At 48.2% G+C, this 13446-nt stretch overlaps 1 protein-coding gene across 3 annotated transcripts in view; it reads right to left on the reverse strand.

The window, feature by feature from the left end:
- Positions 1 to 1802: 1802 nt before the first annotated feature.
- Positions 1803 to 13446, reverse strand: part of ARMC8 (armadillo repeat containing 8) — a 96998-nt gene continuing 85354 nt past the window's right edge. For all 3 annotated transcript variants that reach the window (XM_010952297.3, XM_045514732.2, XM_010952296.3), the window contains 3 exons: positions 9848 to 9920; positions 8390 to 8483; positions 1803 to 4416 (listed from right to left, as the gene is read on the reverse strand). In XM_010952297.3, the coding sequence (XP_010950599.1) occupies positions 4383 to 4416; positions 8390 to 8483; positions 9848 to 9920 (201 nt within the window). In that variant the 3' untranslated portion in view covers positions 1803 to 4382. The remainder of the gene's footprint in view (positions 4417 to 8389; positions 8484 to 9847; positions 9921 to 13446) is intronic.

Raw genomic sequence — 13446 nt, forward strand, 5'->3', positions numbered from 1 at the left:
CGGCAGCGCGAGGCCCTCAGTGCTGGCCCCGGGCACAGAGGGATGAGTCAGGCTGCAGATGTGGGGACCAAGGTCTGACACCAGGTGGGTGGCTGCCTTTACCATGACCTTGTGTCACCTCTGGATAGAAACACGCCTGCCCGCTGTGTTCATCTGTACAGGCCCCCGTGAAAAACAATGGACTCAGTGGCGCCATCCTTACAGAATCTGTCAGGAAGGTTGAATCCACTGTTCCAGGTCCACACACACAGCCCACCACGGGGCCGTGCTCTTCCCTTTGTGTGTGGCCTCAAGAGGGGGGCTCAGTTGGCCTGTGCTCACTTCAGCACTGGTAGCGGAGCCCTCCGCCTGGTCTTCCACAGCCTGGGTGGTGTGTGGCTCTGCTGCTTGGGGTACACCCAGCTGACAGCTATCTGATCTCCTCAGAAGCCCGGAAGCCAAGTTTCCATCATCGGAGAGATGAGAAATGGAGCGACCAAGGCCTTGGACAGCAGGGGAGGGAGAGGAAGAGGAGGCAGGCGAACTGAGCCTGGGTGTGTGGCAGCGACGGGGGTTGGTGTCTGTGACAGCCGTCCGGCCTTCCCAGGAAGTGGCTGGGAGTGGCAGAGCTCGGGGGGTGGGGGGTGGAGGGATACCAGGTGACAGGGTGAGGGTGGGAGGCGTAGTGACACCCCTCTTCCTTCTATCACATGGCAGGGCACTTCTTTTCTCAGAGTCCAGAAGGTTCCTGGCAGAAGGAATGAGGGTGGGGTGGAAGGGGAGGAAGAGAAGGCTCTCGAGAGTGGCTGAAATGTCTGTCCATCGTCTGAGGAGGGGACTCCTGGGCAGAGACCCCAGGCCTGCAGGATGGGCGGCGTTTTAGGTGTTAATGCTTCTCAGCTCCTGGGTGTGAGTGCCTGACAGGGTGGAGGGCAGGCCTGGCTCCAGGAAGTCAAGGAGGCGGCTCCTCCCCAAGGACTGGCTCTGGCCCTCCACTCAGTGAGAAGGCTGACCCTCTGGCACAGCCAAGGCCAGGAGCAGGGGCTGCAAGGACCCAGGGAGGAAAGTGCTCAGTGGGCCACACAGTGGCCTTGAGGGAGCCAGGTCATGGACCAAAACTTCCCTCAAGCTGGGAACTGACACATACCTCCCTGCCCAAAGATAGGGAAAATCTGTGCCAAGGGGCAGGACTGCTGGGGCAGGCCCAGGCTCTAGCCTGAGGGCAAGGTGTCGGGAGCTCCCTCTGTCGGCTCTCCATCAGGATCTGGGATCAGTCCCCCTTTCCCAGGCCTTGCTTCCAAGTTCCCTTGTGGCAGGGGAACCCCCTCCTGACCATCTTCCCCCAACCCCCATGCTCTAGGGCAGGTGTCCTTGGCTTTCCCCCCGGTTCTAGTGAGGCCAAGAGGCAGAAGGTGCCTCCCTACATTTCAGAGACGGGGAAAGAAGGCAGCGCACAGCAAGTGCAGGGCGCTGGTCATTTGCCAAACCCTGGGCTTGAGTCCAGGGGGTGGTGGCAGTGGGAGTGGCAGAGATAAGAAGGGGGAAGGACAGAGTGGATGGACACAACATTGGGGAGGGGGGCGTCCTGGTGGCTGGGATGGGCCCCTGTAAAGACCAGGAAGAGGGAAACCCCAACTCCTGCAGAGGCCCTTGGCAGCTGCTAGGAAACACCCTAGGGCACTGGCCCCCATTGTGAAATGCAAAGTCACTTTTCAGCCTCTCATTCACCAAGAATCCTAGATTCCCAAAGCCAGTACACATTACCTTCTAATGTTTCCCAATGTTCTAGATATTTGGAAAACAGACTCCTTGTTAGAAGTTGCCACAATTTTTTCTTGGCTTTTATTAGCATGTGTTAAAATCATAGTATCCAAACACTACCAGAAGAACATGTATTGTTCTGCATAAAGTGCTTAAGGAAAAAAAAATGCAACTTATTCAATTGGACATTCTTTTCTAGTTCATAGATTTTGGGTTACAATCAGGGCACAAAAGGAGAAACAGAATGCAGTATTAGAGAGAGCGAGAAGCTTAGTTAAGAACTTGGGTGGAGACACAAGACCACGTCCCGTCCCGCCCCTCCCACTTCATTGCTGACTGAACACTGCACCTGCATAAAGCAGCAAACAGCTTTGTTTTAATAAATATATTTCCCTTCATTCAAATCGGAAAAGTTAATTATAGTAAAGCACTTTTTCTTTGACCATCTGTTTTTAGCCACAGACAAGATTTAGCCACAGAGTTTAAGTGTGAAAGTGTTATTTCATTGGGCTTTCAGCTTTCTAATGCTATCTGGGTTCAAGATTGTCTGAGCAATTCATTATTGGTTTATTTATATTTAGCTGGTACTTTAAAATACCAACTCTGTAGTGTTCAGATGCTCTGTACAGATGCCAACCAATGATATTTCCTCAGTACTAGAAATGTCAGTGAGTGGGCCTACACAAGGCCCCTCCCCCAACACACTCCATTTCTTTAAACTGGCTTCCGCACGTTAACATTTTGATGGCTGCACAAAACCCAAGTCCCTCTTGTGACAGATTTTTAAATTGGTGATATTCTGAAAAAAACAACAACTTGGAAATCTCTGCGTTTGAATCTTGGGTGGTCATGTTGAGAACAGAAAAAAACTGCATTAAATACACTTTTAAAACATTCATTTGCAATCAAACACATTTAAATCTTCCAAGGAAGGAGCAGGCTGGTGACGGGGTGGCTGCACCTGGAGCAGCCCCGTCTGGAGTGGCTGGCGGGCTCGGGAGCCTGTTTGGGACATGCACTCAGGCAAGCTTCTGGGCCGCAGACCTCGCTTCTTGGCTGCAATGCCTTTGAACTTCTTATAGCAAACAGAAGAGGAAGGCTGGCTGTACCTTCAAATAGTCAAGAGCAACCTCGTTGAGTTCAGCTTGAGGCTGACCCAGAAGCTGAAGCAGGTGCCAAGCTCAGGGCTGCCAAAGGGCTAAGCAGTACTGGCTGTAAAAAGAAGTCATCTTCGGTTCTCCTGGGGAGACCCCCTTGCCTTCTCTCAAACTTCAGTGCTTTGGGCTTCGGGCAGGAAAAGATCTTAGCTGCATCTCTTACTAAAATTTCCATATCATTTTATAAAAGCACACTGAATAGCAGTCCTGAGTGACAAGTATACAGAATTTGCTGAGTGTAGCCAAGAGAAAAACAGCTTTCTAAACTATCCTGTTCTTTGCCTCTGTAGATGCGTCTGTAGAACATTCTTCAGTTTCACAGTGATATATGCTGTTTCAGGAAGCACAAGGTGATCAGACTTTGTTTCCAGGAAGTGATGACCTACTTTAGCTTGAGCACAAGTTTCCATGACTGGTTCTAAATCCTGCCGTGTGTTGCTACACCAGTGACAGGATTCAGAGCAGTCGGGAGGCTCTCAGCGCCCAGTTCCCGCCAAACGTGGCCCACTGGAGTCCCGGCTCGGCTTTCACCATCAGTAGTTCTACTTCCCTTCGATGTTTCAAAAAACGTATAGTGTATCTGTTGCCTCACTTCACTCCACCCTGTCCATGTGACTTGGAAGCCTGAGAGCTTATTGAATTAGGCTGAAAAGAGGCTCTGTACCTGCTGATATTGACGGCAGTAAGATGCTAGCTTACTATTTTGCACAGCACCATATATTGTGCCTGTTATTCAGGCCAACTATAGCCAACCTTTTCTTTTTTTTTTTGTTTTTTTGTTTTTTGGGTTTTTTGTTTTGTTTTGTTTTGTTTTTTTTATAAAGAAAATCTATGTAAGTTGAGGTTCAGAAATGCATATATTTTTTACTTACAAATATTCATCTGACCAAAATTCAACATAACCTTTATGGAACACTTAACAATTGTTTTGTTTTTAAAATAACATTTCATTCAAACTGTATATAATTCAGTAAAGTTTTTTATACAGCAAGCAATGCTTAAACCCTGGAAAATCTGTAGAAAAGAGATTTTCACACAAAATAAGGAAAGAAAACTTTGAGGTATCCCTCACAGACACACGCACCCATTCACTCTGTCCCTCGTGCACGCATGCGCACACACACACATACACACACACCTGTGTGCGCAGACACACATCCATTCTCACTCACAAAGTGGCTGCAGCATAGGCAAAAAATTGTAGGTCCAATGGAAAATAATTGATTGTTCTAATAGAGTCCAGGTAGCTCAGAAAGAAACAAAACAAAACACAATAGTCCTCTGAGGAAATTACTACCTCAAAAAAAAAAAAAAAAAAAAAGTCCTCAAGATGAATTTGAGATCTAAGCCTACCAAATTGCTTTTGCAAAACAGCTCCCTGCAGTCCAAGGTGACTTGTGCAAATAGAAGGAATCAAATGAGGCTAGTTCCTGTACTTCCTTTAACAAGGATGTGGGATGCTTGCAGGTGCCCAGGGCGCTCCCCTCACGCCAGGTACTGCTGCAGTGCCATCTTTGCCCTGGAATCACAAAGTTCCTGTTAGCCATCACCTCAGAAATGTGATTAAGGCAAAAAAGCCTCGGTTCAAAGATGATAGCTGGGAGAGCCAAGAAAGGTGGATTCCCAAAGGGAACTGGGGTGAGCCCTGTTGACATCTGCCACGGGGGGCAGAGATCTGTGTCAGCACAAACTTCAAACCCAGGCTGCCTACATTCCTCTTCCTGTGGCCCTGCTCTTGTCCCTACAGCTGCTGCAGCCTGGTGACATTCTATAGTTTTCCTGTCACTGGCATAGAGTTGTGATGGATCTGGAATTCCTGACTTTCTCCTGTTCTGGTGTAGGTTTTATCTAGCACTGCAGGACACTGGGGAGGACACTTAGGGTTCTGGGAAGCTATGAGGAAAACTGACACACGGAGAGGTGGGTAGGTGCTGATGAAAAGTTACATGGGGAGGGCCAAGAGCTCATGGGATGAGGGTGCCTCGTGGTTCAAATGCTTTAAAACTGAGGAAGGGAGGTTACAATTTTATTCCATTCTCATCATGCCTGATGACACTGACCAGCGTGGGATGGCGGTTGTCATGGTGATTAGGGAAGAAGGTAGCTGGTCAGAGAGGAAAAGCTGTAATTGGACAATGACTTAACCTGTCCAGATCCTTGTCAAAGTGCCTTCCTTTAAGTGGGGACTGAGAAGGCTACCTTTACTCTCTCATCATGAACTTGGTATAGTTCAGCTGTGGAAGTTAGGAAGTCTGGTTTTAGCAATGGCCTCCCCATCTAAGTTATGGAAAGTAAAGGCTAAAATTTCCCATTACTATCAGCTGATGAAAGTAGACTGGGCATGCAATAGGCTGGACTCAAGTGCAGTTTCTTCGGTGTAAACAGTCCGATCCATCAGAACAGAGAGCTCCATGCAGGCCGCTCCATGTTATGAGCGAGCTGGGTTTCTACAAGACTGTTTTCCTAGGGAACACATTATGAATAATGCTGCAGGTGACCTCTTATACACCGTAACTTCACAGATCTGAGGCCCTCTGAGCCTGGGGTGGAGAGGCCTGGTTAGTAATTTCTCCTCATCTGTAAGTGTTTGAAAGTGAAGGATCACAAAGCCTCAGAGACAGAAAGAACTGGAGAGATGTCATCTCTAGGTAATAGATTTTACTGGGCCATGATGGGAACGTCCCCGTGAGGGTCTTGACTGGAGTTCTGCATTGCTTTTTAAAACTGCCAATTCAGACTCCTTCTGGGTCTTTCTAAGGGTTGGCTGTGTTTGATTACATCTGCCCTCAGAGACTGTGCCCTCGCTAGCTTTCCGCTATCTATTAATATCTAAGGCGTTTTTCGGATGGATGGGTTTGCAGGCAAGGTCACCTTTCCTAAATGGACTTAGGCAGGGGAGCTCAGACCTTGACTCTGTTAATGGAGTTTAAGAACTGCTGAAAACATATGTGCCACACAAATTTGGGGAAACAGGACCAGGCCAATCTCAGCAACGCAGGCCAGGGCTTAAACCTATTCCATCTCATGCTGGTGAGGCCTCTTTTAGTGTTCCAGGTCATCCCAGAGATGACCTTGAGCAGAATTAGTTTAATTTCTGAACATGAAAGATAACCCCAGGGAACAGGCTGGCTCCCAGCCAGAAGACACAGGCTGATAGAGGCTGTCTCTTAGGCCAGCAGCTGTGGAGGCAAAGGCGGCGGCTCCAGTCCTCAAGGTTCAGCTCAGATCCAGCCTTCGGCATGTGGCTGCTCGTGACTTGCCTGTGACGTGATGCTCATCTGAGTGGCCGCCTCGGGCTGCAGTTATTTGGGGGTCTGTCTTCTCTAAGCCCCTGGACGGCAGGCTTCAGGGAGGCAGAGGCCCGGTTTCTGTGTGCTCTGATCTGGCACAGCCGTTCACTCAGGGAGCCATGACCCAGTGCCTCTTCCCTTCCGTAGGGCCAATGGGCAAGCTGACAGCCGTGTCACAGTGGGATGTTATCTAGGTGCCGTGGGAGCAGAGAAGGAGTCCCTGGCACAGCCCGGGGGAGGGTGGAGGATGGTCCAGCAAGACTTCTCGGCGGAGGCGACAACCTGGTCTGAGTTTTGAAGGACCCGTGGCCACTGTCCAGGGAATTCTCTGCCCTTGCTTTCAGGACACCTTATGCACCTGGGTCTCGGTCTGCCTTACCAGCTCTTCCTTCTGTTCCTCTGCTGGACCTTTTTTTATCTCCTCCAAAATGTTGGCGTGTCCCAAGCATGCTCCTTAGCCCTCCTGTCTTCTCTCCTCTTTCACCCTCCTTAGGTGACTCCATCCAGCTCCACGGCTTTCTATATCATCCCAATTTGTACCTTCAGCCCCACTCTCCCAAGTCCCTTGGATATCAAACAGCATCAAAAAGCTGGAACACCAGACAAGGACTCTGGGTCCTCTCTACCCCCACTTCTCTTGTGTTCTTCACTAACTTGGTAAGTGACAACCCTCTATTCAGTTGCTCAGAACAAAACTCTAAGCATTTTCCTTTCCCCTCTTTCTTTAACAGCCTACAGGGGATGCATGGGCAAATCCTATTGGCTCTACCTTTAGATTACATTCTGAATCCAACTACATCTCACCACTCCTACCACTACCGCCCCCATCTCTTACCTGACAAGACTGGAACAGCCTTCAGCTGGTCTCCCTGCTTTCATTCCTGCCCTACTACAGACGATTCTCCAAACGGCCACCAGAGGGCTCTTTTAAAAGTTCAAATCAGATACTGTCTCTTCTGTTCAAAACTCTCCAATGACTTCCTATTAAACTCTGAATAAAATCCAAAGTCCTTACTATGGCCTACAAGGCTCCCTGAGTCCACTGCTTATCACTCTCCCCCTCGTTTATTTTCCTGTGGTCTTCCTGCTTTTTCTTAAGCAGCCAAGCTCATTCCTGCCTTGAGTCCCCTCTGCCTGGAATACCTCTCTTCTAAACATCGGCCTGGCAGGCCCTGTCATTTCATTCAGGCCTCTGACCAAACGTCACATCCTCAGGGAGGCCTTTACTGACTCATCTATATGAAGAGCTTTCTTACTCTCCACACCCTCACCTTGCTGATTTTTCTTCACAGTACCCTTCATTACCTGCTACACATTAATTTGCTTATTGTGTCTTCTGTGCTAGAATTTAAGTTCCACGAGGGCAACGACTTCATCAATTTTAGTCACCGTTTTATCTCCAATAACTGAAAAGATGCCTGGTAGAGGTTAGTATTAACAAAAATATTCATTGACTGAATGGGGATTCAGAGGAGAGGGGACTGGGATGGCAAATCAGATGGAAGAGAACGTGTAAATGCCTGAAGGTGTGATACAATGACAGGGCACGTGTGGCTGGAGCATGGGGGGGGGGGGAGGCCAGGGGGTGGGGAAAGCACGAGGCAGGCAGAGCCAGACTGTGAGGTGCTTCTGAGCCACGCTTGAGAGTCAGGAGGATGCAGGTGAGCTGGGAAGTGAAGGCTGTATTATGAAAAGTGCACACAGCCAGGAGAAACGTTCTTGGCTATTCTCAGGTTAGAGGGATCTCTGACCATGACTCTTGTCTCTCCCAGTAAATGGTGAGTCTTTGGAAGACAGGGACTCCATAATGGTCACTGCTGTATCCCCAACAGCCAGGCCAGGCTGGCAGCAGGTACTCAGTGAGGTTTTGAGCTAATGAATGTTTTTATTGTTAAAAGGCCTAAGATCTAGTCTAATGATTGAGGGAATGCATGGGAATGGCCTCGGGATCCTCTCCAGATACCCACTGAGATGGCCCAGGCTCATGTTATTCAGAGTTAAAATGAGAATCTTGAATAATTTGCTCATTATTAGTTTAGCTCTTACTCAGATGTCACATAGTTGGCTCATAGATTATTAAAAAAGAAATCCAGGGATCTAAAAGATTTTGAGTTTGGCCATGTGACTTACTAAGCAATTCAAACCCTTCCATAAACAAATCCAACATACCTCAAAGCAAGGCCCTTTCACCTTGATACTCACTTGTCACAAAGGTTTGAATCTGGTGACTGACTCAGTTTGTGTAGAATATCCACAATGCCCATGTCTCGTAATTTATCCTGGCGTTCTTGTGAACCTGAGAGATGGAAGCTAACAGGTTACTGGGAACATGACCCAGGCAGTTACTCTCCTTAATGTACGACCAACCACCCAGGGCCTTACCAGTGTCCTCCACTCCCCGCTTCCTTCCTCCCCCTCGCCCTCACCCTCCTCAATGTAGCCGAATGCCTTCGTGCTTGGATTCCCCAACAGCATTTTAACTGGTCTCTCTTCCTCTTGACCCTCCTTCCTGCAGTCCATCCTGGATTCTGCTGCTGGATTGATTTCTCCATGGACCACAGACAGGGTCATGGTCAGATTCTATAGACTGGCACAAGGCTCTCTCCATCAGGCCCCATCTTCATCACTTCTTTCTGGACATACTTAGCCAGGCTCTTCCTACTCCAAACAGGTCTTTTTCCCCCCTCTATTCTCTTCCACCCTCCTCGGACCTCCCAGCACTTCCTGTTGCCTCTTAGCAGGTGGTAGTTCCAAGTCCATACTACTATGTTCTACCTTCCAACCAGACCAGGACGCTGTGAGAGTGACTCTGGTGCCTGACACCTGGCCTGGCCTGTATGTTGAATCCAGTTTTTCCTCCTTTCACTTTGATCTGGAAGAATAGTAATTCTCCTGGATTCCTTCCTCCCCACTGAAGAGCCCACAGTCACTCACTCATGCAGTGACCTCCTCGAGACATAGTGAACCAGAATCTCTAGGGGGAGCCAGAAATCTGCATTTTAAAAAGTTGCTCATGTGATTTTCATGTAGTCAACGCAGCACTGAAACCCATTGCTCTCTTACATCTGTTCACTACCTTGGCTATACAGTGGAATCATTTGAGGGATTAAAAAAAAACACTTCTGCCTGGAGCCCACCCCTAGAGATTCTGATTTAACCGGCTGGTGCAAAAATCCCTGGGTGATTCTAATACAGTCCAGGTGGAGACCTACAGAGGCCTCCTTACAGACTAGCCACTTCCCTAGTCCCAGTGTGTTTCTCATTCCTCACCAACACCCCCTCTTCTCCACGAAGCTCACCTGCCTGTAGTCCTTCCCTGTGCTTCCCTGCACAGAATGAAAGGCTGTATACTTGCACCTCTCATCTTCTTCAAGGGCAGTTCGCCATCCTCCTCCTTAGCCTTCTCAAGGGCAAGGACTGTCACTTACTTCTCTAGGGTCTCCTGCACCCCACCCTCAGTAATCCGGAACAGTGCCGACTCCAAGTTGGGGGCTCAGTGTCAGCTAGTCACACAGATTCTCATCCTAAGGGACTCAGTTGGGGGCCTGGGACCAAATGAATGGTGCCTCTACCCAGGACTTCTGGGCACCTGATGCCTTTCCTGTGCAAGACCCTCCCTTCCCGCAATTTTCTTCAGGACAAATCTCACCCATCTCTTACCTTCCTCGTCATTCCATATGAGGTTTGATATACAAAACATAGCGGCAAGCTGCAATTTGACATGTGAATGACCCTATTTGATGCAGAAAAAGAAAGAAGAAATGGAGGTAATCTCATTTGAGGTAATTTTTTGGAACATACCACAGACAATTCCAATAGCCTAAAAGTTTGAAGCTGGGACCTCAAACCCGAATGTCTTCTAAGTCACTTATTTGTCCCTCTGCGTTATCTAGTCTGCTTCTAAAAGAATTTAGCTTGGCTCTTATCTCAGCCACTGAGTTTTCTGTTTTTAATTGGCTCCTCTTTATGTTTCCATTTTCTTTGAATGGTATTCTGTGTTTTTATTTGCAGTCTCTCTCATTTCCTTCAGTGCTTTTATAGGGCCCTTTTTGAACTCATGATCTAGTAGACTATTGAGGTCTACTTCATTGAGGTCTACTTCGTTCTTTCAGGGGACTTCTCTTAAACCCAGTGTCTTGAGGAGCTACAAAGTGAGCACTACTGGGTGAACAGGTTGGGCTAGAGACAACAGAAAATGGTGGGAAAGCTGGCCAGGGGGAGTGAAACCTTGCCAAAAGACACTCACACTCCAATTTCAGAAAACAACCCCCACCCCCAGGGCCACAGGTGCAGTCTGCAACCTATCCCGCCACCCTTGCACACGGGAACACTGGCACCCGACCAGCCCGTGCTCCTGACTGAGCTCTGTCTGCGTTACGAGATGCTCGGGTCACCAGGCCAATAAACTGGATGCACGTGCACTCGGTACTCATCTCTCTGGCCTGATTATCTCAACAAATGACTCATTTCTACAGGAACATCACAGAAAACCTGATAGAGCCTCTTTTACTCGTAAGGGGCCTCCTGAAACATACTTTCTGTTTATTTCTCTTTATATACTGAAAGTACAACCATTTTTGCTTAAGTTATTATTTATCCATATAGAGTGTTTCTCCTAAATGAAAGAAGACCTAATGGTAAAACAATCTTTCCTGATGATTTTCCTATTGGTCAATTAAAAAAGAAAGTCCCCAGGACATTACAATAACTTAAGCATATCTGGGGAAACACTGCGGCTCGAAGCGCTCAATGGTCCTCGAGGGCTGAGACAGCCTTGTCTTGCTGCGGAGAACTGCATCTCAACTAAGCGGAGACAAAGGGAAGGACATGGCTTCCCTCATTAGAATTCTATGGTGGGTGGTTTTCTTTTTCCTTCTACCTGCCAAGACTCTTAAAGAGCTGTCTAGTTTGGGTTCCTACAAAACATAACAAAATGTATCATCTGCTCCCGGCATCAGGCCATCAGTGTGTATTTGCTGAATAAATGAACTTATTTATAGCATAACAATAAGTATTTACTACATACAAGTTCATTCATCATTCACTCAATATTTTTTGAGGAAACAAATTGCTGTGATAGAGAACCCTGGAGGGTGGAGGGGTAGGAACCTAATTCCTAATTTCGGAGAAATACACAGAAAAGATCTCTTTGAAGGAGGCAATACTTAAACAGAGAAAGAATAAAGAATAAGAAGAGTAGGAGGGTGCCAGTGTACAAAGAGCAAGAGGCGCCAAGAGGAAGGACCAGGTCTGAGAAGGCGCGAGGTAAGCAGCAGCGGCACAGCTTGTGCACACAGGGCAGGAAAGCAGCGTGCTGCTAATGCAGAGAGGGAGGCACAGCTCCATCGTGGGCCCTGCAGGCCAGAGGAAGGACTGGACCTCATTCTGAGTTGACGGGAAGCCCTGCAGGATTTAAGCAGTGGAGGGACAACGCGGGACTTAACAATTTTAGAAGATCACCCAGGCTGACGGGTGGGAGTGACAGTGCAGAGGTGTCTGGGAGGCTGCTAGAGCCCATCAGGCCTGAGATGCCGTGGCCTGGACTGGGGTGAGGGCAGTGGTAAAAGGAAGAAGTGAACAACAGGATGCAGATCAGCGTTGGCGGCAGGGCTGACAGGACCTACTGATAAACTGGATCAACCAGGTGAAAGCGCTGGGGAAATCAAGACTGACTCCTGGGTGTGAGCAAAGGGGTAAACGGTGGAGCCACTACACTGAGAGAAAAGGTTGGGGGGAGAAATTTAGGTTTAGGGGAGATATTTAAGAACTGATTTTTAAACATCAACCTCAAGAGGCTTCAGACAGCCACGTGGAGATGCTGGGTAGGCAGGAGGATACACGGGACTGGAGTTCAGAAGAGAGGTCGAGGCTGGAGGTAAACCCTCATGTGACCCTTGATCTTGCCCCCCTCCCCAGCCCCCATTGAGAAACCAGCATTTGTAAAGCTGTAGACACCATCAGGGAAGCTTGTTGTCATGGCTTTTGGAGGCCAGTAACCATTACTGTGGCTGTGTTTTATACTGTTTGATACCATGAAAGTGTAAATACTGTAATGCCTAACTTATCAAAATGACTACTGAACTAGAACCAGAAATCAGAAAAAGAATAGAGGTGACAGTAAAAGCCATGGGAGCGAATGAGATTCCCCTAAATCAGAGGTTCTCAACTCTAGCCATGTACAGAAGAACCACCTGGGGAACCTTAAAAAATACCCTGATGTCCAGGCTATTAAGTCAGAATCTTGGGAGGAAAGGGGCAAGGCAATGGTCTTTGAGAGCTCCCTAGGAGACTCCACTGTGCAACAAGGTGTTAACCATTAGTCTCAGGAGCCACGTGGGAGAGAAAAGGAGAGAGTCCAGGGCTAAGCAGGGAGGCGTAATGTCATGGAAACCAAGAGAAAAGAATGTTTCCAGCAGAAGGAAACAGCCAGCTGTGGAGAAGTTCGCTGTAAGTGAGCTAAGATGAGGAGAGAAGACTATCCTCTGGATTTGGCATCACAGAGGTTTGTTGGTGACTTTAACCAGAACAGTTTCAGTTGAGTGATGGGGTGGAGGCCAGAGGAAGTTTGCTGAAGAGTGAATTTAGAGGCATGTGCAGAAGATGCTTTTAGGAAGTCTGGCTCTGAACAGCAGCAGGGAGGCAGGTGTACCTCAGTGAGTATGGGAAGTGAGGAGATACCATGCGGATCTGGTACTGGAAAGAGAAGGGAGTTCCTGGCTGAAGCAGTACGGTTTTCATTCAACTTACTGAGCATATGCTAAAGGCCAGGCCCCGGCAAGGTGATGGATATACAACTGTGCACAGAACTGACACAGTCTTTGCCCTCACGGAGCTGACACTCAGTAGTTGCACAAACAAAAAAATATACGTTGTGATAATTGAGCCAAGTGCTCTGAAGGGAACAGAATTCAGTAACAAAGAATAATGCACGTAGACAAAAGCCCACAAGGAAGTATCAGTTGAGCTAAGATCCGAGAGGTAAGAAGGTGCCCCATGAAGGAGTGGGGAGAGAAGTGTTCCAGGCAGAGGAGCCATCATGTGTGAAGGTCCCGAGGCAGGAAAGAACACGCGTGGCTTCTGTGAGGAACAGTCAGTGTAGTTCAAAGGGAAGAGGGGAAGGAGAGGAGCTGGGGATGTAGATGAGCCAGGTCATGTAGGAACTCACAGGCCTTCAAATGTGGGCTGTAGGGTTTATTCAGGGTGTAATAGGGAGCCACTGAAGGACTCTGGCTTTTAGTCTCCTAATAAAACAGAAGGTA

Source organism: Camelus bactrianus, chromosome 1 (genome assembly GCF_048773025.1).
Source record: "Camelus bactrianus isolate YW-2024 breed Bactrian camel chromosome 1, ASM4877302v1, whole genome shotgun sequence".
NCBI lineage: Eukaryota > Metazoa > Chordata > Mammalia > Artiodactyla > Camelidae > Camelus > Camelus bactrianus.